Raw genomic sequence first — 25,824 nt, 5'->3', positions numbered from 1 at the left:
AAACAAAGTCATTAGAAGAAAATATATGGTGTTTTTTGTACTCGCCAAAAGACATTTTCTCTGCATTCATTGAAGGACACATCTGGATCTTTAGATCATGACCAGCGAGTTATTATGCCATCTGCAGGACGACATAAAAAAAAAAAAAAAAAAAAAGAAAATAATGATTGATCTGTCGAAACGCAGCTGATCTTACCCAGGCAGGGTACTGCATGCGCTCGAAGGGAAGACTACCAGGATCTATATATCTGGCCTGTCCCCAATCACTGCAGTTGAATGAAGACAGGATCTACAGGAACAAAAAAACCTGGAAATATAGAAGCAGAAAAACTTCCAGGTCCTAACTCTCATGTGGCAATTTTTTGAGGCAAAAAAATTCTGAGCTGCATGTTTCAGATGGGGAGGGAAGTTGACCACCAGCAAGGGCCCCCACTAGGTTGTGCGCTTTTTTGTTGTACCACGCATTCTATTCCTGCAGGTGGCATATTAACCAAATGATAATGATCTAAAGATCCAGCTATGTTTTTCAATAAACAGAAGAGAAATTAAAAAGCTGCAACAGAGAAGCATGTTCCTACCTCATGCACTTCTCTAAAACTTCACGAACAAACTGTGGTTTAGGTCTATCTAGATCTTGCGCAAGACAGTCCGACCTAAATAAAAAGAATTCAATTATCTGCACATGCCTTTAAAACATTGGATTTAAAAAGGAACCTTTTGTCAGGTAATACTATCTACTCCTGCAAACAGACCTGTATTAACCACTTCACATCACGCTCATATAGTCATATGATGTCTGCAGATGGCATCCTGGGCGGGCGTCATATGACGTCCTCAGTTTCCCGGCGGTATAGGGGGCACGTGCGCCTGCCACGTCCCTGAGGAGCCGATGCGCGTGCCCAGCGGCTGTGATGTCAGCCGGGCACCCGCGATTGCTTGTGACAGGAGCAGGAACATGGATCTGTGTGTGTAAACACACAGATCCACGTCCTGCCAGGGGAGAGGAGACAGATAGTGTGTTCCTAGTATATAGGAACACCGATCTCTCTCCTCCCCCAGTCAGTCTCATCCCCCACAGTTAGAATCACCCTTGATCGCCACCTAGTGTTAACTCCTTCCCTGCCAGTGACATTTATACAGTAATCAATGGCTATTTATAGCACTGATCAATGTACAAATGTTAACGGTTAAAAAAAAAAAAAAAAGTGTCAAAAGTGTCCGATCTGTCCGCCGCAATGTTGCAGTCCCGATAAAAAAAAAAAAAAAAGCCATAAAATAATAACCTATTTTGTAGGGGCTATAACTGTGTGTAAACCAATCAATATACGCTTATTGCAATTTTTTTTTTACCAAAAGTATGTAGAAGAATACATATCAGCCTAAACGGAAGAAAAAAAAAAAAAATTGTTTTTTTTTCTTTTTTCAAATTGGGATATTATAGCACATATTAGGGCTGGGAGATTCACGATTCGAATTTTTTTTTTCCTTGGACACCGCGCCGGTCCTGGGGAGCTGCAGGCATGAGTTTTTAGGCAAGGTCGCGGCTTCGGCCTAGTCCGTGGCGTCCGACCTTGCGGACTAGGCCGAAGCCGTGGCCTCGCCTAAAAACTCCTGCCCGCAGCTCCTCAGGACCGGTGTGGTGTCAGTGCCGGTCCTGGGGAGTTGCAGGCAGGAGTTTTTAGGCGAGGCCGCGGCTTCGGCCTAGTACGCGGCGTCCGACCGAAGCCGTAGCCTCGCCTAAAAACTCATGCCCACAGCACCTCAGGACTGGCGCGGTGAAGAAAAAAAAAAAAAAAAAAAAAAAGATCTAAAGAAATCGATTTGCTTAACTTTTGAATCAATTTGACCTCTCAACTCAATTCAAGATTTCAATCGATTTTTTTCCCCAGCCCTAGCATATATCACCAAAAGAAAACTATTTGCAGGAAAAAAAAAAAAAAAAGGACATCAAATTTGGGTACGTCGCACGACGGCACAATTGTTAAAGCGACAGTGTCATTTCGCAAAAACATGGCCTTCCAGAGGCAAGTGGTTAATATTGCTTTAATGGCAAGCTAACATTCCCTGGTGTCTTCATGCACATTTACAGGTGGTCTCTCCTTTTCCTGTTCTTTACTCTAGGGTTATTTAACCTGCAGCCTCTGTAACCAATCATCTTTAAACTTTGATATGCATTATCGTTATCTGGATTGCCTTCAAGAGGTACAAAAAAAAAAAAAAAAAAATATTGTATGTGTAAGCAATAGGGGTATCTGTTTTTCCATATGCATTTCCTCTCTTAAAAGCACTGGGAATTCCAGGAACCGTGATGTCACTCAAAGCCTTCCATGTCACAGCCGTTGTCGGCACTCCCTTCTCTCCCCTGCAGCTGCCATGGACTGACAAAGGGGAACCAGAGCAGCGGATCACATGCATGGAACTGGAGTGGCCTAAAAATAGGCAAGTTTATTTTTTTGTTTTTTTAATCAGTTTAGAGAGCATAGGTAGCAGGGAGGGAGGCAGGAACATCTTTAAGACTAGTTAGCACTAGGCTGGAATTCTACTTTAATTTATAAAAAAAATCTACACAAGCAATCCTTTGTTCATTTTATTTTTTAGTGCAGCATTCATTTCTGGACTACCCTTGCATTTTGTTATACTACTGACAGTACTGTTTTGGCTGTAGAGTTTAGTGTGCTTAAATGCCCACCCATATACACAAGGAGCAATGTCTCAAATGGTTCAACCATTTTATTTAGAGCCCCTGAATTCCATAAAAGCTGAACTAAAGCTACATACATATATTTGAACGGTTTTCTACCAAAGGATTGTAAAACAGACTTGTAACAGATATAAATCACACACCTCAGCCTTGTTAACATTGTGTAACACCAACCACACATGAAATCTGGTAAATGGACAAGGCAACACACATGTATGCAGCACATCTCAAATAAATCCTAATGCACCTCCTCACTCTCCCAGTCTATGAGCCACGGTGCAAGGAGTGACAGGTGATATCAAGAAAGGCACGTCTACCTATTCTGGTTATAAGCCACACCAAATACAGGGGAGTTAGATAGTTCAGTACCCTTCAGCATTAGACGGGAGTTTAAAAAGGGGCAACAGACTTGTTGGGAAGGGTTCTCTGGTAGTTTCCCCATGTTCTGAATTCACTACCCCTTGTTTCACAAATGTTGCTGCTTTGCTGAAACTGGGGTGTCAAGCGCATCCTTAATCCTGCGATTCTTGAGGTCAAGGAAAAGCAGTATTGCTTTTCAGCAAGATCCCTCTTAAGACTCAACTTAGCGGTGCCTCTTGCCTACTGGTGAGAATGTGTACAGCTGCATCTGCTCCATCAGGGTTGTAATCCATTTAATCAGTGTATGGTTAGGGTCTAACTTTTGTGCGTTTCCCTTGTACCTTTAGCCCTCGTTCACACTGAAGGCAGGTTTAAAATCGTGCGAGTTTCAAACCCGCATTTCAGTGCGAGTTAGGGGGCAATTTGAAAGACATCTGTGTGGGTTCATGCACAGATATCTACTGAAATAGCCCATGAAGTTGCCAAAAGAAGTGCAGGAACTACTTTGGCAAATCGGTGCGGCGCCACAAAGTCGGCGTCACACCGATTGGGACAGTGCCAATGCTGGCAATAGGCTGTGATTTGACATGTCAAATCATGCCGATGTGAACGGGGGCTTACCCTCAGGAGTCACTTTTGGTCATGCTGGCAGGTCCCCCAACTGGGTAGGACGTTTGGCCGCATCTAAAAATTCAGGCATTGGGCCCTTTAAGCAGCTCTCGGGTTGTTTCTAGGCAGCCCTCCATTCTGTTTTTTGCTGGACACGTTAACAGTTTTTGCCATTTGCCCACTCTTCACAGTTGGGCTGCCTTTGGGCGTCCCAACAGTAAATGACTTCCTGTGTACTCACTGTAAAATCCTTTTTTTCAAGTCTATTTGGCAGCAGTTTCCACTGCTGTTCTAGGTTTATGATCACTCTTGTAACTGCATGTGAGCTTGTCCAATATTCCTGTAAGTAGCAGTACAACCCAACAGTAGAAGACTTCATGTGTTCAATGGACTCCAACAAAAGGATTTAATGGAAAGTAGAAAAACATGGGATTTCAACTAGAATTACTCTGCAATAGCAGCATATATAAAGGGCTAAAACAATTCTAACATAAAAACTTATGTTCTGGAACAATGTAAACTTAGTTTACTCATGACAGATTCACTTTAAAATGAACCCATCAACCACTCTAAAAAGTTCAACTCCACGAAAAATAGGATTTTTTAAAACAGCTTACCTGTAAAATCCTTTTCTTTCGAAGGACATCACGGGACACAGAGCCACAGTAATTACTGATGGGTTATATAGGTATCACTGGTGATTGGACACTGGCACACCCTATCAGGAAGTTCAACCCCCTATATAATCCCTCCCCTTGCAGGGATACCTCAGTTTTGTAGCCAAGCAATATAGTGTATTAGAAGAGAGGCGGGACCTCTGTGTCCCGTGATGTCCTTCGAAAGAAAAGGATTTTACAGGTAAGCCGTTTTAAAAAATCCTATTTTCTTTCTCGAACATCACGGGACACAGAGCCACAGTAATTACTGATGGGATGTCCCAGAGCAATGCTACCTGAGGGGGGGGAACCACGACCAAGTAGGGTGCAATCAGACCTGAGGACCCTGTACCGCTGCCTGCAGCACACTACGCCCAAAGGCAATATCCTCATGCCTTCTCACATCCACCTGATAGAATCTGGTGAATGTATGAACTGAAGACCAGGTTGCGGCCTTGCAGATTTGAGCCATAGAGGCCCGGTGATGCACTGCCCAAGAAGCACCAATAGCCCTTGTGGAATGTGCCCTGATCTGAAACGGAGGAATCTTCTGTTTCAAACCATAAGCTTGAATGATCAACTGTCGAATCCATTTAGAAATGGTAGCTTTTGACGCTGCCTGTCCTCTATTGGGACCCTCTGGCAGCACAAACAAAACATCCGTCTTGCGGATCTGAGTAGTTGCCCCTAGACAGGCCTTAACTGCTCTTACTACATCCAACGAATGTAGAGATCTCTCTTCCGGAGAACAGGGATCTGGAAAAAAGGAAGGTAGAACAATGTCTTGGTTTAAATGAAAATCAGAAACCACCTTCGGTAAAAAACTAGGATGAGGGCGTAGTACCACTCTATCCTTGTGTATAATCAAATAAGGCTCCTTACAGAAAGGAGCTGCTAATTCTGATACTCTTCTAGCAGAAGAGATGGCCACCAGAAAAATTAATTTCCTTGTCAACAAGACCAAAGGAATCTGACTTATTAGTTCAAAAGGCTGTTTCTGTAACACAGCCAGGACCAAATTCAAGTCCCAGGGGTTTAGGGGCGCTTTAACCGGAGGATTAAGACACTTCACCCCCTGCATAAAGTTTCGGACCAAAGAATGCGAAGCAAGTGGCCGCTGAAATAATACTGATAAAGCAGAAACCTGGCCCTTGATGGTACTCAAGGCCAGCTTCATCTCTAATCCCATCTGTAGAAAATCAAGGATTCTACCTATGACATATTTCCTGGGATGCCAACCTCTGGATTCACACCAGGTTATATAAGCCTTCCAGACTCTATGATAAATCATCCTGGAAGCTGGCTTCCTTGCATTAATCAAGGTAGATATGACAGGACCTGAGAGCCCACGACTCTTCAGAACGTGGGTCTCAATAGCCAAACCGTCAAATTTAGCGTTTGTAAGGCAGGATGGAACACTGGACCTTGAGATAACAGGTCTGGGCGTACCGGTAGGGTCCACGGGGAACCCACCGTCATCCTTACTATTTCTGCATACCAAGTCCTTCTGGGCCAAGCGGGGGCCACCAGAAGTACCGACTTCCTTTCCTGCCTGATCCTGCAAAGGAGTCGTGGTAGTAGCAGAATAGGCGGGAATGCGTAAATCAGTGAGAACCGATGCTACGGAATCACCAACGCATCCGTCCCGCATGCAAGAGGATCTTTTGTCCTTGCCACAAATCTGTCTATCTTTTTGTTGAATCGGGATGCAAAGAGATCTACATCTGGAACCCCCCATGTTTGGCATATGGCCCAAAAGACGTCGGGATGCAGAGACCATTCCCCTGGAAGTAACTGCTGGCGACTTAGATAGTCCGCCTGCCAATTTTCTATTCCCGGGATGAAAACTGCTGACATGCATAGCACATGCATCTCTGCCCAGACTAAGATCTGGTTCACCTCTTTTTGAGCAGCTCGGCTCCGGGTGCCTCCCTGATGATTGACATAAGCCACTGCTGTGGCATTGTCGGACTAGATCCTGACCGGACAACCCTGTAGCCTGATAGTCCAGGCTTTTAGAGCTAGATGTATCGCCCGGATCTCCAGAATGTTGATGGGTAAGGTCCTCTCTGTCTTGGACCATACCCCTTGGACCGCAGCCTGTTCCAGAACTGCTCCCCAACCTGAGAGACTGGCATCTGTTGTTACCACCGTCCAGGTAACCGGTAGAAAGGATTTCCCCTTCTGCAGGTTTTCGGGTATGAGCCACCAATTGAGGCTCTGACGCACCGCATGCGACAGGTGCATCGGAAAGTCTAATGCCTGAACCTTCTTGTTCCAGGTCGACAGAATACTGTGTTGCAGCATTCTTGAGTGAAACTGAGCATAGGGAACTGCTTCGAATGAAGACACCATCTTCCCTAGTAGCCTCATACAAAGGCGGACTGAGGGACCCTTCTTGGTCCTTACTGTCAGAATCAGCTCTCTCAAAGCAGTGATCTTTGCCTGGGGTAGAAATATTTTCTCCTGGCTTGTATCTATAATCAGACCTAAATACTCCAGTCTTCTTACTGGTTTTAGGAAAGACTTTTCTAAGTTGAGGATCCAACCCAGGTGTTCTAGATACCTGACCGTGGTCCTCAAGTTTCCCTTCAAAGAGGCTACCGACCGGTCTATCAAGAGCAGGTCGTCTAGGTATGCTATGACAGCTATACCCTGAGCCCTTAATCTGGCCAGAGGAGGAGCCAAGATCTTTGTGAACACTCGAGGTGCAGTGGCTATCCCGAAAGGCAGAGCCACAAACTGGAAATGGCGCCCTCCTACCTCGAAGCGCAGAAACTTCTGATGAGCAGGAAAAATGGGCACATGCAGATATGCATCTCTGATGTCTATTGATGCCAGAAATTCTCCTCCCTGCAGGGTGGGAACTACTGTTCGAATTGATTCCATGCGGAAGGATTGAATCCTTAGGAATCGGTTCAGATCCCTTAAGTCCAGAATGGGCCTGACATCCCCATTTGGCTTTTGGACCGTAAAAAGGTTGGAATAGAAGCCCAATCCCTGGTCCTTTGCGGGAACTATCATAATGACCTCCTGCGACAAAAGTCGCTCTAACGCTAGAAGGAGCGACTGCTTCTTCTCTGGGTCTCTGGGAACATTTGATCTGAGGAACCGAGGAGAGGGGAATTCCTGAAACTCCAGCTTGTACCCTAAGGTTACCGTGGAGATTACCCATCTGTCCTGGAAGTCCTCCTGCCAGAGCTCTGAGAACTGTCGCAGTCTTCCCCCCACTCGAGTGAGCGGGGGCGCCCCCTCATGCAGAGGTCTTAATGTTTTGCCTAGTAGGCTTCTTTCCCCAGGACTTCTTTTGTCCCTGGGGTTGACTCTTGTCTCTGGACCCCGATGGAGGCGGCCGTCGAGACTGCCTGGAGGCTGAAGCCCCCGGCGCTGGGGAAAGAGTCCGTTTGAAAGAGGGATGCTTACTCTTCTTCTTGACAGGTAAGAGAGTGCTTTTCCCACAAGAGATTCTCTTGATATAGTTATCCAAGTCCTCTCCAAACAACCTTGCACCACGAAATGGAAACCCAGCCAGTAGCTTCTTACATGGTGCTTCGGCTGACCAATTTTTCAACCATAGGATTCTACGTATATGCACCAACCCCAGTGAAAGACGGGAGGTTTGCACGATAGAATCTCTAATGGCGTCAACCACAAAGCATAAGGCCGCTGGAAGGTTAGCAAACCCCTGGGCCTGCTGTTCAGGTAATACTTTGATGACCTGCTTAACATGGTCTCTTAAGTATTGACAGACTCCAATCGCTGCTACTGCAGGTTGGGCCACTGATCCTGCTAAGGAGAAAACATCCTTCAATAGGGATTCCATCCTTTTATCTACAGGATCCCTGAGCATCTGAGCATTGTCTACAGGACAAGTCAGGCTATTATTTACGGAGGAAATGGCGGCATCAATAGCCGGTATTCCCCACATTTTAATAAACTTTTCTTCCATCGGATAAAGTGTTGAAAACTTTCTCGGCGGAAAAAAACGTTTGTCTGGGTGATCCCACTCAGAATAAATAAGCTTTTCAAGTAAAGTATGAACAGGAAAAGCATGTGCTGCTTGGAAAGGTTTCAGTGACCCCAAAGCAGAAGAGGATTCTTTAGCAGTTTCAGGTATAGGCAACTTAAATGTGGAGCGGACCAATCCAGTGAGGATCTGCACTAAGACTTTCTCCTCTTGGGAAGTCGCAGAGGGTCCCTCTCCACCTGAATCCTCCGAAGAGGAATCATCCATCCCATCCCGATCCTCTGAAAGGGATTCATCTCCTTTATCCCAGAGCTCCTCTGTCTGAGGGTCTTGGGGAACAGAGGAAAGCCTAGTGCGTTTTCTTCCACTGAGTGAAGACGTAATCACGGCCATTAATCTTTCCTCTAGACCAGTGGTTCTCAACTCCAGTCCTCAGGACCCACTAACAGGTCAGGTTTGCAAGATAGCTGAAATACATCACAGGTGATATCACTTGCTGCTCAGTGATTGCAGTATTCTAGTCTGCAACTCCCCAAGGTAATACTTAAAATCTGGCCTGTTGGTGGGTCCCGAGGACTGGAGTTGAGAACCACTGCTCTAGACCATTAATGGTTGAGGAAAAAACCTCTTGTGTAATATATACAGGGGCTGAAGTGGCAGAAGCAGGTGTAGCCCCTGACCCCGATGGCTCTCCCTGGCTAGCCGTCCCTGGCCCATCTTTAGGGGGGGGGGGGGGGGGAAGGATGCTGCCGACAGGGGGCCCTCAGAACCTGAACGAGATCCCCTAGTGTCTCTGGTTCCTGGGGTGCTTGAACCTCTTCTACCCATAGTGCAAAGCAACAAGGTGTGAGGTATACAAATGAACACTGCCCGCTGAGCGATGTAGTCTGGCTAAAAGCCTTGCTACCCAATGCTCAGTCTGGTGTTACTTCAGTAAATGCTGCCTAGGAGAATGCCTGTGTCCCACCTTACATGCGACCGTCAGCTCTGTGTCTCTCAGAAGGCTGAGTGCACCTGTACAGAGTGCCTTTAATAGCCTGCAGCTGGCCTGAGTGGGAGTCTAAGCACTCTGTGCTGACATCCCGCCCCCCCCCCCCGAGTTTTGAAAAAAACGAGCGCTTCCCGCGCTACCGACTCTCCTGTCATGCTTCCGGAGAAAGGCTGGGGATGGGGGGAGGCTGGTAACAAGATCTGCCTGAATGGCTATCTTGAGAGATGGTGGCCATTAGGCCGCAGAGCCCGGGTGGTATAACCACTTTCTAGACCCCTGTGGCCCCTCTCTAGCCTGGGGGGAACATTCAAACATGAGAAATCCCCCTTTCCACCTTACCTGCTTGCAGTCTGCTTGAGACGCTGGGACATAAACAGCGATTACAACACCTGAGACAGAGTCAGCATGTGTAGGTTTGTGCTCTTGGCAGCCCCCGGTGGTCACAATAGGCATAGCATGCATTTACCTTAAAGGAGAAAAGCCACTAGAACTCAAAAATTCTGTGGAATCTCCTCTTACCTTATCCAGCCGCAGGGTGCTGTTTACACAGACCCAATCTTCACCTCTCACGGTGGGCTCCGTTTGAAAAAACCGTCAGAGACTGGGGCCCCCATCAGTAGGGGGACCCAACAGTTCTGGGACCGTAAAGCACCTCGCCAGAAATTAGGAAGTTTAAAGCCATTTTCTGATCTGCGGGGTCCAGCTCTCTAAAAAGAGAAGCATTACGGGTAAAACCTCGTTTCTTCGGACACGAGGCCCGGGTACCATTCAATTCGGCCATGAAAAGACACTTTGAATGGATCCGGTTCGCCTGGCTTGCCCCAGTATAGGATCTTAGGATATTCCCTTTGGAGCTCAGCACAGGACATCTTTACACGTCCATCACCTAAGACACTGGCGTAAAAACTGAGGTATCCCTGCAAGGGGAGAGATTATATAGGGGGTTGAACTTCCTGATAGGGTGTGCCAGTGTCCAATCACCAGTGATACCTATATAACCCATCAGTAATTACTGTGGCTCTGTGTCCCGTGATGTTCGAGAAAGAAAGTAAAAATAGCTCCCTCGAAGTGGGGCTGCATGCACAGTAAGTTAAATCCTCTATTTTGTCTCGGGGACTTTGAAACCAGTTTTACTTATCCAATCCCTCACTCCAATTAACTTCTCTGTGCTGTAAACTTCATCAAGACCAATGCAGGGCCCATAACCAAGCAAGGTGGTGTGCAGCGCCATTGCAAGGGCATTTTTTTACTTTCCCAAGAGTTGGGCTTTAAAAGTGCTTACCAGGGGTAGCTTTGCTCACAGCTATATATCAATGCACTTACCAATCTTCCCAATTCCATCGGAACTGAAAGTTACTTAGATGGTGCGAAAACCAATTTATGAACCTGGTGAAGAATAAAAAAAAATAAATAAAATAAATATACATTGTCAGGCTTTAAAAGCACTGTGCCAAAAGAATGCCACTTTTGCATTTCGGACCTCACATATTAAGGGCCAATGCACACCTGTCATTGGCATTCCAACACCTTCAAAAGCACACTGACTGCAACATACCACAACACTACCCTGCATCAGAAAAAAAAAAAAAAAATGGCGCTCGTCCATTACTTTGTGTGTACTGGTGGATTGGCAGCTCATTTTATTTATTTCAGTAGGCTGCCTAAACAAGCAAAGATAATGCAATTTAGCATATCAATTCTTCCTTTGATCCTTTACCTAGTATAAGTTTACCATTTGCCGGGACAGTCCCCGTTGAGTACCTTCCATCATTCTAAAAATTAAAAACCATTATCAACTGTACCACCAACACAAAATAATTACCTGTCCACACAAGTTGCATTCATTGTGTCTAATCGAGTGTAAAGCATCTCTGTGGCTTGGGCAAGCTATTAAAGGTAAATTAAGGAACATAAACAGTATCAGATGATTCAAGAAGGGCCATGAACCCTTCTGGATGGTGCTATTGAATGCACCAGACACCCAAAGAAAAACATTACTACAGTGCAGGCTCATACAGAACAGGTTTGAAAAAAAAACAAACACGCACACACGAAACAAACTGGCGATAAACACCTATAAAGAATAAGTTCCCCTTTGCTTATAAAAATAAATGTATGTTTTTTCAGGTAAGAAAAAAAATGCATTTTTTTTTTACTCATAGGAATCTGCAAAAGCATTGCACACATGATCTATGTGGATGCAACGCAGCAGCCAATGTGTGGAGCGGCCCAGCCGGATATGCGCAGTGCTTTTTCCCCACTGCCCGTGATGTTAATGCACCCTTAAGGTGAATTCAAACAAGAAACCAAACAAATCATGCACTCAAAGAAAAAAACACAACAACTAATATCACTATACACGGTGTGTAATATAAAAAAAAAATAAATTAATTATAAATATATATTCTGTCTACAGTCAAAACTTCCGGTTTTGGCTGTAGTCAGGGACGCCATACGCCTCTGCTCAAAAGTTGCCGACACCCAGGGAGGAGGTGCATGGACTTGCTGCAGCCTTTTCCGGAATCAATTCCCCTCTAGATAATAACAATAAAGAGCGGTGATGCGTTTGTAGTCCAAATCAGGACCAGAACTCTCAGGTACAACGATTTAATAAATATAGGTACAATTAGAAGCCTACATATAGTGGAAAAAACCCTTCCAGCATTTATGAACAAAATAGAACATACAGTTTTTAAGGCAAAGGATACCACTTGTGGCAAAGATCCAGGCTGCAGTTTGCAAAGTTCAATTAACAGTGTTGTATACATAACGTCAATATGTGGAGGCATGGGAAGCTGAAACAATTCTCCAAAGATGACCTGAAATGTAATAAAAAAAAGACAGATACCTATCTTCACAAGCCACATTTAGAATAATATTTAAATGCTTTGAGATAACAAAACAATCTGTATTAAACAATATTGTGCCAATTACTTTTGGAGAAAAAAAAAACCCCACACAAACAAAAAAAAACGCAAATGCAAAGCTTTTAAAAGGGCAAATCATTTGAGTGGACAATGGTGGGCTAAAAAAAATAAATAAAAAAATAAAAATAAATAATAATAATAATAAGTATTACCATACATCTCAACGCGGGACATGCAAGGTAACCTTACCATGGTACATAAAAAGTAAAAACAAATAACAGTAATGGTTTGAGGAAAGCGCTACGGAAAGTATGTCGATTTGCTCAGAAATATAGGAAGCAAGGAGGTTATTCTACTGTTTGGTTTTTGCCACAACCTGAAAAACGATTGATCTATACTTAAACTTTTATTCAGGTACTGCAGCATTTGAGCAGAGTTAAAATTGGTTGCAAAGGTAGAAGTTTTTTTTTTTATTTTAATGCATTCTTTGCATGAAGATAAAAAGCCTTCTGTGTGCAGCAGCAGCCCCCCCTAATACTTACCTGAGCCCCCTCTTTGTCCTGCGGTGTCCATGAATGTCTCGGCTGTCCGAGACACTCCCTCCTGATTGGCTGAGACACAGCAGCGGCGCCATTGGCTCCTACAGCTGTCAGAGTCTAGATCGAGAGAGAGAGAGAGAGAGGAATCCGAATGGACACAGGGAGCTGTGACTCGACTTGGGTGCCCCCTATAGCAAGCTGCTTGCCTTGGGGGCACTCAACAGGAGGGAGGGGCCAGGAGGACTGAAGAGGGACCAAAGAAGGGGAGGATCTGGGCCGCTCTGTGCAAACCCACTACACAGAGCGGGTAAGTATTACAGGTTTGTTATAATATAGATATAGATATAGATAGAGAGAGACTTTACAAATGACTTGAAAACATCAGAAAAGCAGTGTTTAGTTGTCACCTATAGTGCTGAATCAAATTTATATAGCTTAATTTTTCTTAAAGGCTACAATATGAAATGTGACTGATCGCAAGAGTACCAGTTTCGATACTTTACACAACTACACAAATAACACAACAAAAATGGAAAATACCTGAACAGAACATTACCGGCAAACACATACCTCAACAATATGATAATTTAACGGAATCTTATTTTTTCCAGGGTAACTAAGCAGCTGTGCAGCACTAAAAAGTAAAATGTGGGAAAAAAAAAAAAATCAGTTAAGACATTTACAGCACAAAGAAAGCATTTAGGAAAATTAAAGTATAACCAAAAACTTTTTTTTAGTTTTGGATGGGGTGGAGAGGGATTAGAACATCTGGGTCAGTTTTTACTGTTGTCTGGGCCCCCTTTAAGGAGATTCACCCTCTCCATTTGTACAGTTTATCATTGAAAGTAAAAGAAAATCAAATTTTAGGTTGTCCCTAGAAAAGGAATAGAGGGGAAATCTTACAATAGGGTCACTAGTTCTGGTAACCCGGGGGTCCCCAAGAAACTCCCTTAATTTGCAGGGGAAGAAGACGAAGATGATTTAAAAACCCTCCCTTGCTCTACCCAAACTGGAAAGAATATTAACCTTTTGAAAAATACTAATTAGAAGTGCCTTTTATTCACCTACAGTGGCTCACAGGGGGTAGACCTCATAATTCTGATCCTTTGGAGGTCTGTGAAATTCAAGCAATCGGTTCATCCATTCAGCAGTATTTTAACAGTCCCCCCCACATTTAGACAAAACAAAAAAAGAAACAATTTTTTTTTTCCTTAAACACTTTGAAACATTTTCTTACTTAAAAATACACAGTTTGTATTCAGCATAACTAAGGACTCTACAACCAAAAGGTTCCAGTTATAATGGATGAAGACTAATCTAGAAACATTAGGCTAGATAAATTTAATGTCTAAAAGAGTGAATGAATATTATTGTATATCATAGCATTACAATAATGTGCAAGACATTATAAGTAACTCATAACACTGACGAGCAGATTAGAGGTCTCTTCCAAATTTCTCGGTAGAATATTACAAGTGTATAACAAGTTATAACAGAGTGATTATGCTTTATATAACCATTGTAGAATTAAAGCCATTTCCAGGAACTTCACCTGTGTCCTCTTTATTCCTTAGATCTTCCCCACCACAGTCCCACGATAAATAGCCTTATTCTCAATACAGGGGGTCCCCTAGTTACAAACATCTGACTTACAAACGACTCCTACTTACAAACAGAGGGAGACAACAGGAAGTGAGAGGAAATCTACCCCTAGGAAGGGAAATAAACTCCTGTAAGAGCTAATATGGGGAAAAGGTACCTCCACTGATGCTTTATCACCAAGGCTTGTTTCCACAACAACCCAAAATTTTCAAAATCCAATTGTCATTGGAACAGAAAGTGAGGTGAAATCATCTGAACAGGGGCACAGACAGCAAAACAAATGTTACAGGGGTGATAACCCTTCCCTATGCTATCCAAAAAGCTTAAAAATAGTTTTTTTGGCTGGAGCTACACTTAAAAAAGGTACCTGTTCCGACTTACAAACAGATTCAACTTAAGAACAAACCTACAGTCCCTAACTTGTTTGTAACCCGGGGACCCCCTGTATTGGAGTAAAATATGCATAGTCAAGGTTAAAAGGTGCCAAACCCGGAACAGATAACCACAGGTCCCATAATATATTAAAATTACATTGAAAGAGTGCACGTTCGTTTAGAGGTGTAGAATGAACGTGTGTTCGCCACTCTTTCAACATGGGAGGATTTTGAGAAATTCATTTTATAGTTATGAATTTGCGGGCCACAATGAGGAGTCTAGAGACTGGAACCAAAGTCTCCGGTGGATAAGTTCGCTCATCTAAGTATCCCAAAATGCAAAAAAACTAAAAAAGGGGTGAGGGGGTGAGCTTTATTTGATACACTCCAATAATGATGTCCACCACAGATTGCCAGTATTGAACTAGCTTGGGACATTAAAAGCATAGGTAGCAATTCTGCTGGTGTCCCCAGGCACCTAGGGCATTCTGGATGGTCTTGCCTACACTCAAAATTTTCAAAGGAGTGCAGTATACTCTTGTTTCCTATAAACTGAGATAGTCTCTGAAGGTGACAGGGATACAAGCAGGACTTGCTCCAAAACGCTGTTCCAGATGTCTTCTATTAAGATGCCCACACCTTTTTTTGCCAGGGGTAGGGAGGTTAGACATATGATCATAAGATAGGAGGCGTTTGCTAAAGTTTCTACAAGTGGGGTCACCGTTAAGTACCCAACTAAAAAAAGTTGCGCAACTAAAAAAAAAAAAAAGTGTTACTCAACTTTCCAACAGTACCTCATCAGCATTTCATGTGTTCCCGGTTTTCAGCCATCTTCATTGGCTGGCATGGGAGGATGTCACTCCTGCACAGTCATTCCGGCACACAGGGATCAAACCAGCTGCTGTAAGCCGAGTTGTGTATGGGCAGCTCAGTTTAAAATCCAGTGATCAATTTAAGCAGGCAGGTTTAGTTTATTGCAGGAAAAACATTGCATGTGCCTTCTGCAATAAAAAAGTCTGCTTGCTCACAGTGTGTAACAGCAGGACAAAGACCGCAATAAAAACCTTACGGAGGGATTGCAACCTGTATGCCTGTAGTACTGAGCAGGTATCATTTAGGGAAGATTCCTTGAAAATAATAGCTTCAAAATAGGGAAGAAGCGGGTATAAAATGTTTGTATTTAGCAGTTTTAACCACTTCAATAGCTGGCATTTTTACCCCATTTTCACACAAATAGGAGCTTTTTCTTTTGGTAGTATTTAACCCAGGGCTCGACAAACCATGGGCGCCAGGTCGCATTTGCGACTAGAATTAGCAACCTGGCGCGGCAGAGCTGGGGTTGCCTGTCTCCGTGCGACACCCCCCCTCTCCTCCCGGCGCGATCGCGTTGGGCCGCGCCGGTAATTGAGGCCGCGGCTTTGCGGCCTTCTGCAGTCCTATGGTTCCTTCTGCAGTCAGGCACCCTCTTGTGGTGGCCGTTGGTATGACAAGACAAACACCAATGTTAATGGAGCTTCCCCTGCCCGTTTTCACCGCCCGCTCATTTCCTTCCCTTTACCCCAAACATTATATATATTTTTTATTCTAACACCCTAGAGAATAAAATGGTAGTCGTTGCAATACTTTGTCACATCGTATTTGTGCAGCGGACTTACAAGCGCACTTTTTTGGGAAAAAATATGTTTTTTAATTAAAAAATAAAACAGTAAAGTTAGCCCAATTTTTTTTTTTTTTTATATTGTGAAAGATAATGTTACACCAAGTAAATTGATTCCCAACAGGTCACGCTTCAAAATTTCATCCGCTCATGGAATGGCGACAAACTTTTACCGTTTAAAATCTCCATAGGCGACGTTTAAAAACATACAGATTGCATGTTTTGAGTTACAGAGGAGGTCTAGGACTAGAATTATTGCTCTCGCTCTAACGATCGCGGCGATACCTCACGTGTGTGGTTTGAACACCGCTTTCATATGTGGGCGCGACTTACGTATGCATTCGCTTAGCATGCGCGCTCGGCGGGACGGGGCACGTTTAAAATTATTTTTTTTTCTTATTTAATTTTAACTTTTTTTTTTTTTTTTTTTTTAAAAGAACAGTGAAAAAATAAAAGTCACGTTTATTCCTATTACAAGGAATGTAAAAATCCCTTGTAATAGAAAAAAAAAAGCATGACAGGTCCCCTTAAATATGAGATCTGGGGTCAAAAAGACCTCAGATCTCGTATTTAAACTAAAATGCATTAAAAAAAATAAATAAATGGTCATTTGAAAAAAAAAACAATAAAATGTCCATTTAAGAGCTATGGGCGGAAGTGATGATTTGACGTCGCTTCCGCCCTGCAATGACTTGGTGACGGGCGGGGGGCCATCTTTCCCTCGTCTCCATGTCAGGCCAGGGACAGGTCCGGATCGCCTCCGCCGTTACCGATGGCCACGGTAAGTGGTGAACGGCACCGGAGCGCGGCGACAGGGGGGCCCTCTCCTGCCGCTGATAAAAGTGATCTCGCGGCGAATCTGCTGCAGAGACCACTTTTATCTGAGAGAGAACCGCCGGCTCTTGAAGAGGATACCGGGGTTATGGTAGCTAGCTGCTACCATAACGCTATTTCTCTTCAAAGACAGGACGTATATAGGTGTCCTGCGGGAAGGAAGCGGTTAATTAAAATGAATTTATTATTTGTCATCTCCTTGCTTGGCCCCTTTCACATGGGCTGTCTGATCAGGTTCGCCTGTCAGTTTTTCAGGCGGACCTGATTGGACCCTTAGCGGGGATATGGCGGTCTTGTGTCCCTGCATGGCAGGAAATAAAAGCAGTCACATTTGTTCTAGTCTGTGTAAATTTAAGATTGGTTAACTTTTATATTGAAAATAAAGCTTTGTCGGGCATAAAAAAAAAAAAAAAAAAAAAAAAAAAAAAAAAAAACCTGGCGCCTAACTTTTTTTTTTAGCTGGCTCCTAGATTCCAAGCAAATCTGTCAAGCCCTGATTTAACCCTCACTGGGGTTTTTATTTATTTTTTTATAAATAAAAGAAAAGGATAAAAACTTTCTTTCAAAAAAGTGTTTATCATTTATGTTATAACATTTTGCAAATAATCTCTAAATTTAGGTCAAAATGAATTCTGCTACATTTCTTCGGTGAAAATAACCCAAATCAGTGTATAATTAGTCTATAGGAAAGATAGATCGATCCCCCACTTTAAAGTACACAATGGGGTTTATTTACTAAAGCTGAAAAGTGCAAAATCAGGCTCACTTCTGCATAGAAACCAATGAGCTTTCAGGTTTTATTACCAAAGCTTAATTGAAAAAGGTGGGATAAGAAGCTCATTGGTTTCTACGCAGAAGTGAGCCTGATTTTGCACTTTCCAGCTTTAGTAAATAAATCCCATTGTGTACTTTAAAGTGGGGTATGTCTGTAAAATATATTTATATATATATTATCTATCTATATATACACACACATACACATTCTGTAACACGATCAGATCAATCCTGATGTACTGACGGCTCATTTGTTCCCGAAAATGACAGGACAGTACAAATACCCCCCAAAATGTCCGCTTTTTGAAAAGTAAACAGTCTGAAGTAATTAGTAAGAGGCATGGCATGTTCTTTGAAGTTGTATTTTTTTTCTCTAACATACTGTCATCAGTACAGTACACATAAGTGTGGCAGTGACACGGACTGATGACAGTATGGAAAAAAAAAAAAAAAAACACACACCAGACCAGAGCAATATAGTAACACTGTACCACTCTGGGGAGCTGAACAGGATTTTTTTTATTTTACATCCTATGGATTACTTATGGCAGTAAATTTCATGGCTATAAGCAAATATTTTTACTGAATGACAGTGTGTAGACACTGTATTGTTGCGATTGGCGACAGCTAATCAAATGGCACAAATGGGCTGCTGCGATTGCCCCAGTCTGTACCATGTGATCACTGTGATAAATCACAGCTAGCACCACAATTGTATACAATGAACGGCAAATAGAAGGAAGCCATTGTTTACAACTGTCATGTTGTGATCGCTGTGACCAATGTTACCGGCTGCGGGCCGGTACACTGATTAGTCATCCACTGTGTTCGGTGGCCACAAAGCTTATTCCCGGAAGGAGGTCAAAAGATGTCATCCCAGAATAGGGTTTCTGACCGAACGTCATTTTACAATAGACCAGGTAGGAAGCAGTTAAATCTTGTACAATTATATTTGCCCCTATTAAAAAGAAGTCTAGTAAAGAGTAGGCTGCCATTTTTCCTGCAAAACTTTAAAGCACAAACAATAAATGTGTAATTTACCAGTTTTTCCTCTCTTTCCAGTGTGATTTAATAATACAGTGCAGGTTCTCTTCTATAACAAATCGCTCAACAGAATGAGTTCCAGGCATCACTGGACCCTAAAGCAAGAAACAAAATATAAATACCTCATAACCTTGAGAACCCCTTCATTTTTTTACTCAGACCAACAGTTTACACTTGAATATCAAAGTTAACTGCCATCAGTGTAAATAGAAGCAGAAAACAATCTTAAAAAGGTGCAATGGGGTTAACAAGTTGTAAAAGCCAAAAGCAAAGTATGTACCTCTGGTGCATCCGTGTAATCAAACATCCTGAAAATAACACGTGGCATTGGATAGATTGAATCCTCTGTGTGAGGTGGGGGTGTGAACGGTGGGAGGTTATGTTGTAGGGCTTCACACAGTATGCTGTCAAAAGCTAGGTAAGGACGTAGGATGTGCCTCTCTTGCCAGCGATCCTTCTTCAGCTTTTGAATCTGTGCCCACAGGCAATCCAAGTACTAGAGCATAAATACACACAGTCTTAAGCCCGTTAATGTCTCAGGAATAGTACATGTTATCTAATTAACGCTGAACTCCAGACAAAACGCTAAATACACAGATGAAATTCAATAAGTTGTTTTACCTGCCAAAAGGACTTGCATTTGTCTATTCACCCATGAGAGTTACACTAATCTGTCACACAGCACATCCCTGTCTAGCATTGGACTCTATTTTTTACTGCTGCAGTTCAGTAAAGGAAACTATACACGAGTCAAAAAAATAAAAAATAAAAATGTTCACGTCGAAAGAACAATTGTTCGATTTTCAAATTAACAGTGTGCCCACAGCAACAGACTATTTTTGTGCAGCCATCGAAAATGACTGAACACGTTTAGAAATTTTTCTTTAAACACTTGCCGACCGCCGCACACACATGTACGTCGGCAGAATGGCACAGGCAGGCAAATGGGCGTACCTGTACATCCCTTGGAATTCGCCGGCTATCAGGTGCGCGCCGCGGAATCGTGCCCGCAGGTACCACAAACTCTATGTTCGCTGGTGGCCCGCGATTGCGGCGAGGAGAGATGCCTATGTAAACAAGGCAATTTCCTGTTCTGCCTAGCAACATGACAAGGATCTACTGCTCCCTGTCATCAGGAGCAGTGATCTCTTGTCAGGTTCTAGTGAGCCCACCCCCCCACAGTTAGAATCACTCCTTAGGACACACTTAACCCCCCCCTTGATCGCCCACTAGTGTTTAACCCCCTTCCCTGTCAGTGTCACTTATACAGTAATCAGTGGCTATTTGTAAGTCTGATCACTGTATAAATGACAATGGTCCCAAAATAGTGTCAAAAGTGTCTTATGTGTCCGCCATAATGTCGAAGTCCAAAAAAAAAAAAAAAAAAAAAAAAAAGCCGCTATTACTAGTAAAAAGAAAAAAAAAAAAAAAAAAAAATTCTATATTAATAAAAAAACAAACACTTATTACGATTTTTCCCAAAATTATGTAGACTACATATTGACTGAAACTGTGGAAGAAATTTGCTATATGATATATTATAGCAAAAATGATTGATTTTCTTTTCAAAATTACCGCTCTGTACCGCAGGAGGTGATCAAATACCACCAAAATAAAGCTCTATTTGTGAGGGGGGGCGTCAATTTTGTTTGGGTACAACGTCGCATGACCGTGCAATTGTCAGCTAAAGCGATGCATTACAAAATCGCAAAAAATGGTCAGGAAGGGGGTAAATCCTCCCGGGGCTGAAGTGGTTAAGAAAGATGATCTTCTAATCGTTGATGGGAGACTCAGTCAAAAAAATTAACAAAAGGCAAATAAAAAAAATAAAAAAAAAGCAAATAAAAAGGAGGAATGTGGTTGTCCCAGGGCAATTTCCAAAACGTTGGCAAAATTGTACGAGGAAAAAAAATTGAGTTACTTACCGATAACTGTTTTTCTAGGATATCTTCCAGGACGGCATAACCTGAGAGATCACTGGTCCACCTGACAGGAAACCCAATCAACATACAAGGTTAAAAGGCCCCTCCCTTCCCCCTGCACCTCAGTTCTCCCAAAGTAATAGGTTATCCAGGTGACAGAGAGAAACTCTTCCCGTAGTACTTATATTAAAACATGGGTGGGAAGTAGGCCTGCCGTCCTGGAAGATATCCTAGAAAAACAGTTATCGGTAACTGTCAATTTTCTCTAGTCATCTTCCAGGACGGCATAACCTGAGAGGATGGACAAGGAGTTCAAGGCCTATCTCAGGGCGGGACCACCGCTTATAGCACCTTTCTTCCAAATGTCAGATCCTGGGGCGACAGCAGTTCCAATCTATAGTGCTTCAAAAAGGTATCCTGCTTCGCCCAAGTGGCTGTGCGACAGACCTGTTCTATCGAGGCCCCAGCTCTCTCTGCTCAGAGGCCACCAAGGATATTGTTGAGTGGGCCTTAAGGTTCACTGGTACGGGAGAACCAGTCTGTTCCTAGGCCAATGTTATTGTCTGCCTAATCCACCTAGCCACAGTAGATTTAGATGCCTGCCCTCCCTTTCTAGGGCTGCTAAATAAAACTAAAAGAGGATTCAACTTTCTGTAGTCCTTTACTCTATCTAGATATGTCAACAGACATTTCCTGACATCTAATAGATTCAATTTCCTCTCCTTCTCATTTTTTGGATCACAGAAGGAGGGTAAAATGATCTCCTGAGACCTATTAAACTTAGATGCGACCTTGGGAAGATATAGTGGGTCCTGTCTAAGAACCACTCTATCCTCCAAAAACAACAGAAAAGGCTCCTTAACTGACAGGGCCTGTAGGTCGCTCACCCTTCTGGCCGTGGTTATGGCCAACAAAAACGCTAACTTAAGAGTCAAAAACTTAACTGAAATCTCTTGCGCTGGTTCGAAGGGCGCTTTCGTTAGCGCCTCCAAAACCAGAGTTAAACTCCATGGAGGGAATACATTCACCCTGACGGGTTAACCTCTCCCTTGCCAGAAGAAATCTCTTAATCAGAGGTTCTAGTGCGAGCCTCTGATCCAAAAATACAGATAACGCTGCTATCTGTACCCTCAGGGTGTTCGGGGAAATCCCCTGATCCACCCCTGCTTGTAAAAATTCCAGTACCACTGGTACCGGAGGATAAGACACCTCCTTATCCCGGCACCAATGTGAGAAGCAATTCCAAACCTTGGGAGTAGATCCTCCTGGTGACCAGCTTCCTGCTGCCCAAGAGGGTCTCAATTACCCTATCAGAGCAACCCTTGGCCCTAAGGATCTCCCCCTCAAGAACCATGCCATCAGACTGAGGAATCCTGGGTCGGGGTGGAGGACTGGTCCCTGTAGGAGAACATCTCGTCTGGTTGGAAGACTGAGCGGAGGAGAAAATGACCACTTTTTGAGAGTGGCAAACCAGGTCCTTTTTGGCCACCATGGGGCTATCAGGATCACTCCGCAATCTGAGCGGGCCAGTTTTTGTAAGACCTGTGGTATTAAGACTAGTGGGGGAAAGGTGTATGCTAGATGGAAGTCCCAGTCCTGAGATAGAGCGTCCACTCCCTGAGATCCCCCTTCTCTGTTGAGAGAGAAAAAAACGATCCACTTGTTTGTTCTCTCTGTGGGCAAAAAGGTCTATATCCGGAATCCCGAACTTCTGACTTATCTGGATAAAGACCTTCTGATTTAACTCCCCATTCCCCCTGGAGGATGGGTTGCCGGCTCAAGAAGTCTGCCACCACATTGGCGGTTCCTCTTATGTGAACCGCCGATATGGACTGAAGATCTCTTCGGCCCAGTTTAAGATGTTCAGGACTAGACTCAGTAGCTTCCTGGATCTGGTGCCCCCCTGACGATTTAGGTAAAAGACCGTTGTCACATTGTCTGACAGGACTTGGATCTCTAAGCCCTGAATCCTGTTTCCAAAGGCTACTAACGCCTGGCCCACCGCCAGGCGTTCCCTGTGGTTGGAGGATGCCCCTGCCTGAGAAGGAGTCCAGGCCCCCTGTGGCTGGATGTCCCCCAGGTGAGCGCCCCAACCCCTTGCATCGGTAGCGATTCTTGTGGGATTCCACTGGTCCCAGGGTAGACCCGACCTGAGCTTGTCCTGATCCAGCCACCAATCTAGGGAGGTCCTTACTCTTGTTGGGATAGACACCTTTCCATCTAATGACACTCTCCTTTTGTCCCAGGAGTACAAAAGGAAGAACTGCAGCTCCCTGGAGTGGAGCTGAGCCCAGGGAACCACTAAAATACACAAGGTCATTAGACCTAGAACCCTCATGATATGCCTGCGAGAGCACTCCCTGACTTCTTTTAAAAGAGGATACTTCTGTAACCACCTTTAATCGTTTTTCCTCTGGAAGAAACAGTTTGAGCCTCTGTATCCACCTGATATCTTTTATTTGGGACGGTGCCAGAGAAGATTTCTCTCTGTTTACTAGCCAACCCAAGGACTCCAGAGTGAAGATCACTCTGCCTACGTCTACTACCACCTGCTCTAGAGATTGCCCGTATATCAAAAGGTCGTCTAGGTAGGGTATAAGGGGCACCCCCCTGTAGATGTATGTAAGCTACAACCTCCACCAGGACCTTTGTGAAGATCTTTGGGCTTGCAGTTAATCCAATAAGGGAAGAGCTCGGAATTGCCAGTGTTGAATCCCTTCGCTCGTAAGGACTGCAAATCTCAGCAGGGACTGGTGTTCCCTGGCAATCGGGATATGGAGGTAAGCATCCCTCAGATCTATCGTGGCTAAGAACACATCCTTTAATAGATGCCTGCGCACCGTGTATATACTCTCCATCCGGAATCTCTTGTCGCAAAAACCTGTTCAGCTTCCTGAGGTTTAATATCAGGAGAAATTTCCCTGACGGTTTTTGAACGACAAAACACATGGGAGTAAAACCCCTGGTAAAGCTCTTCTGGTGGAACGGGGATGATCACCTCCTGGAACGCCAATCCCTGCAAGCTGTCCAACAGCCCGGCAGCTTTTGAAGTTACCTTGGGGAGACGGGTCAGAAAAAAACGTTTGAGGGGAGGGGAGAGAAGTTCCAGACGATATCCCTCTGTTAAGATCTGCAATCAGCTGGCGTCACTTAAGACTGCTTGGTGGCGTCTTTAGGTCCAGAAAAGAGCAGGCTACCTTTTTGTGCGCTCTTTCCCTTTCCCCACCTTCTATTCGCATCCTTTTTTCCCTTTGAATTAACCCTGGTTAGGGGGGGGGGGGCACGAAAAAAACTTCCTGCCCCTTTCTCCTTTAGCTTTAACCGTGAACTTTTTACCCTTTTCAGCTGACCTTGACAGCACCTGATCCAGGCCAGGTCCATAGTTGTGGCCCTTCAAAGGGCAAACCACATAGCCTTGATCTAGACATATGGCCCCCTTCCCATGACTTGACCCAGACTGCCCTTCTTGCGGAGTTAAGGAGGGCTGCAGATTTGGCTAGTGTTCCTTAGACTCCACTGCCACATCTGCTAAATATGCCACAGCCTTCCCTTTTATTGCTAGCAAATCTGTGATTTCCTTAGAATCACTCCCTCTAGAAACATGGTTGGAAAAATCTGCCTAACCATGCATCCACATTTCTTGCCACGCATGCTGACGCTAAAGCAGGAGCCATGGCTGCCGCATTGGCATCCCACGCTCTGCGCAAAAGCGTCTCCGTCCTTCTGTCCATGTGGTCTTTTAGGTTCCCTGAATCCTCAAAAGACAAGTCAGATTTTTTTTTTAGAGACCTGCAATAGGGCTGCGTCTAACTTCGGGGTTTTAAAGAATTTCTGCTGCTCTTCCTCCCCAAAAGGAAACCTTCTCTTCCAAGTTTTGAGTCTAAGAACCTCTCTTTCCGGGTCTTTCCACTCTCTCAAAATCACCTCCTTTAGGGCCTGATGAACTGGGAACACCCTGGACTGAGGCTTTCCCAAACCCCTGTACATCTTGTCCCGGGCCGACGCCTGAACCGGAGGTTCTGGGATATCCTCAGAGACATAGCTCGCCTTAAGTAACTGCCCCATGTCTTCCAAGGGAAAGAGGTGGCTACTAGCTCTAGGACTGTCACTATTCTGGCTGTCAGCGTCTGTGTCTTCCCCTTCCTCTAATGAGTCCTCCTCTGACTCTTCCGGGTCCTCAACTCCCGAAGTGACAGAGGAAAAGGGTCTCTGCCAGGTTTTCTAACCCGTCTGAGGCTGAATTCACACCTGTGCATTTTTGCATGATAAATGGATTGCAGTGCAAATCTGCAAAATGCAAAAAGCACTAAAACTGCATAGGTGTGAATCGAGCCTGAAAAACCTTCCTGAGAGGAAGTGCCTTCTGTAGAGGACAGGATTTCTCTATCATCCACCTTAGGTGCTATAGCTGTCTTGATAGACTGGAGGGTAGAAAGCATCTCCGACTGTACCGCAAGGAAGTCCCTCATAACCTGTGAGGTTTCCTTACTAGACAGTTTATGTATGCACCTATAACAAAAAGGTTTCACATGGTCCTGTGGGAGCTTATCATTACAGTTCTCACATCTTTTTGACCTGGGAGGAGGGGGATTTTTGCCCTTCGCCTTGTGAGACCCCTGAGCAAAGCTGCCAGGATTACCTGTGGCCTCTTCCTGGGCTAAGGGTGCAGCTGTTTCCTCCTCTCCATCCATATCTGCTGCTAACAAGAGGAAAATCGTGAGGCCTCCTGCTTTTCTCTGGAGCGCTGAGTGTCTATCTCCCACACACCGGTGATCCGCGCCATTTTGTTGGCGAGCCGCTGTCTGAAGGGGGATTTTGGCCTCTAGTGTCCAAATCCGCCATTTTGGCATAGACCGGAAGTCACAGCGCCCGGAAACGCCACCATCTTACTCCACCCGGCTGGAATGCTTCCTCCATACACAGGAGC

General features: G+C 44.2%; 1 protein-coding gene across 1 annotated transcript in view; it reads right to left on the bottom strand.

Moving 5' to 3' along the window:
* NCBP1 (nuclear cap binding protein subunit 1) overlaps positions 1-25,824 on the bottom strand; it is a 78,966-nt gene that overhangs the window by 26,294 nt on the left and 26,848 nt on the right. Inside the window, exons 8-14 of the mRNA XM_073591245.1 lie at positions 19,256-19,471; positions 18,973-19,070; positions 13,261-13,324; positions 11,993-12,103; positions 11,107-11,171; positions 10,608-10,670; positions 579-653 (exon numbers count right to left, since the gene is read on the bottom strand). Of these exons, the coding sequence (XP_073447346.1) occupies positions 579-653; positions 10,608-10,670; positions 11,107-11,171; positions 11,993-12,103; positions 13,261-13,324; positions 18,973-19,070; positions 19,256-19,471 (692 nt within the window). The remainder of the gene's footprint in view (positions 1-578; positions 654-10,607; positions 10,671-11,106; positions 11,172-11,992; positions 12,104-13,260; positions 13,325-18,972; positions 19,071-19,255; positions 19,472-25,824) is intronic.

The sequence above is a fragment of the Aquarana catesbeiana genome, linkage group LG01 (genome assembly GCF_042186555.1).
Source record: "Aquarana catesbeiana isolate 2022-GZ linkage group LG01, ASM4218655v1, whole genome shotgun sequence".
Lineage (NCBI taxonomy): Eukaryota > Metazoa > Chordata > Amphibia > Anura > Ranidae > Aquarana > Aquarana catesbeiana.
Note: the sequence above shows the minus strand (reverse complement) of the source record. Positions and strands in the feature narration are given on the sequence as shown.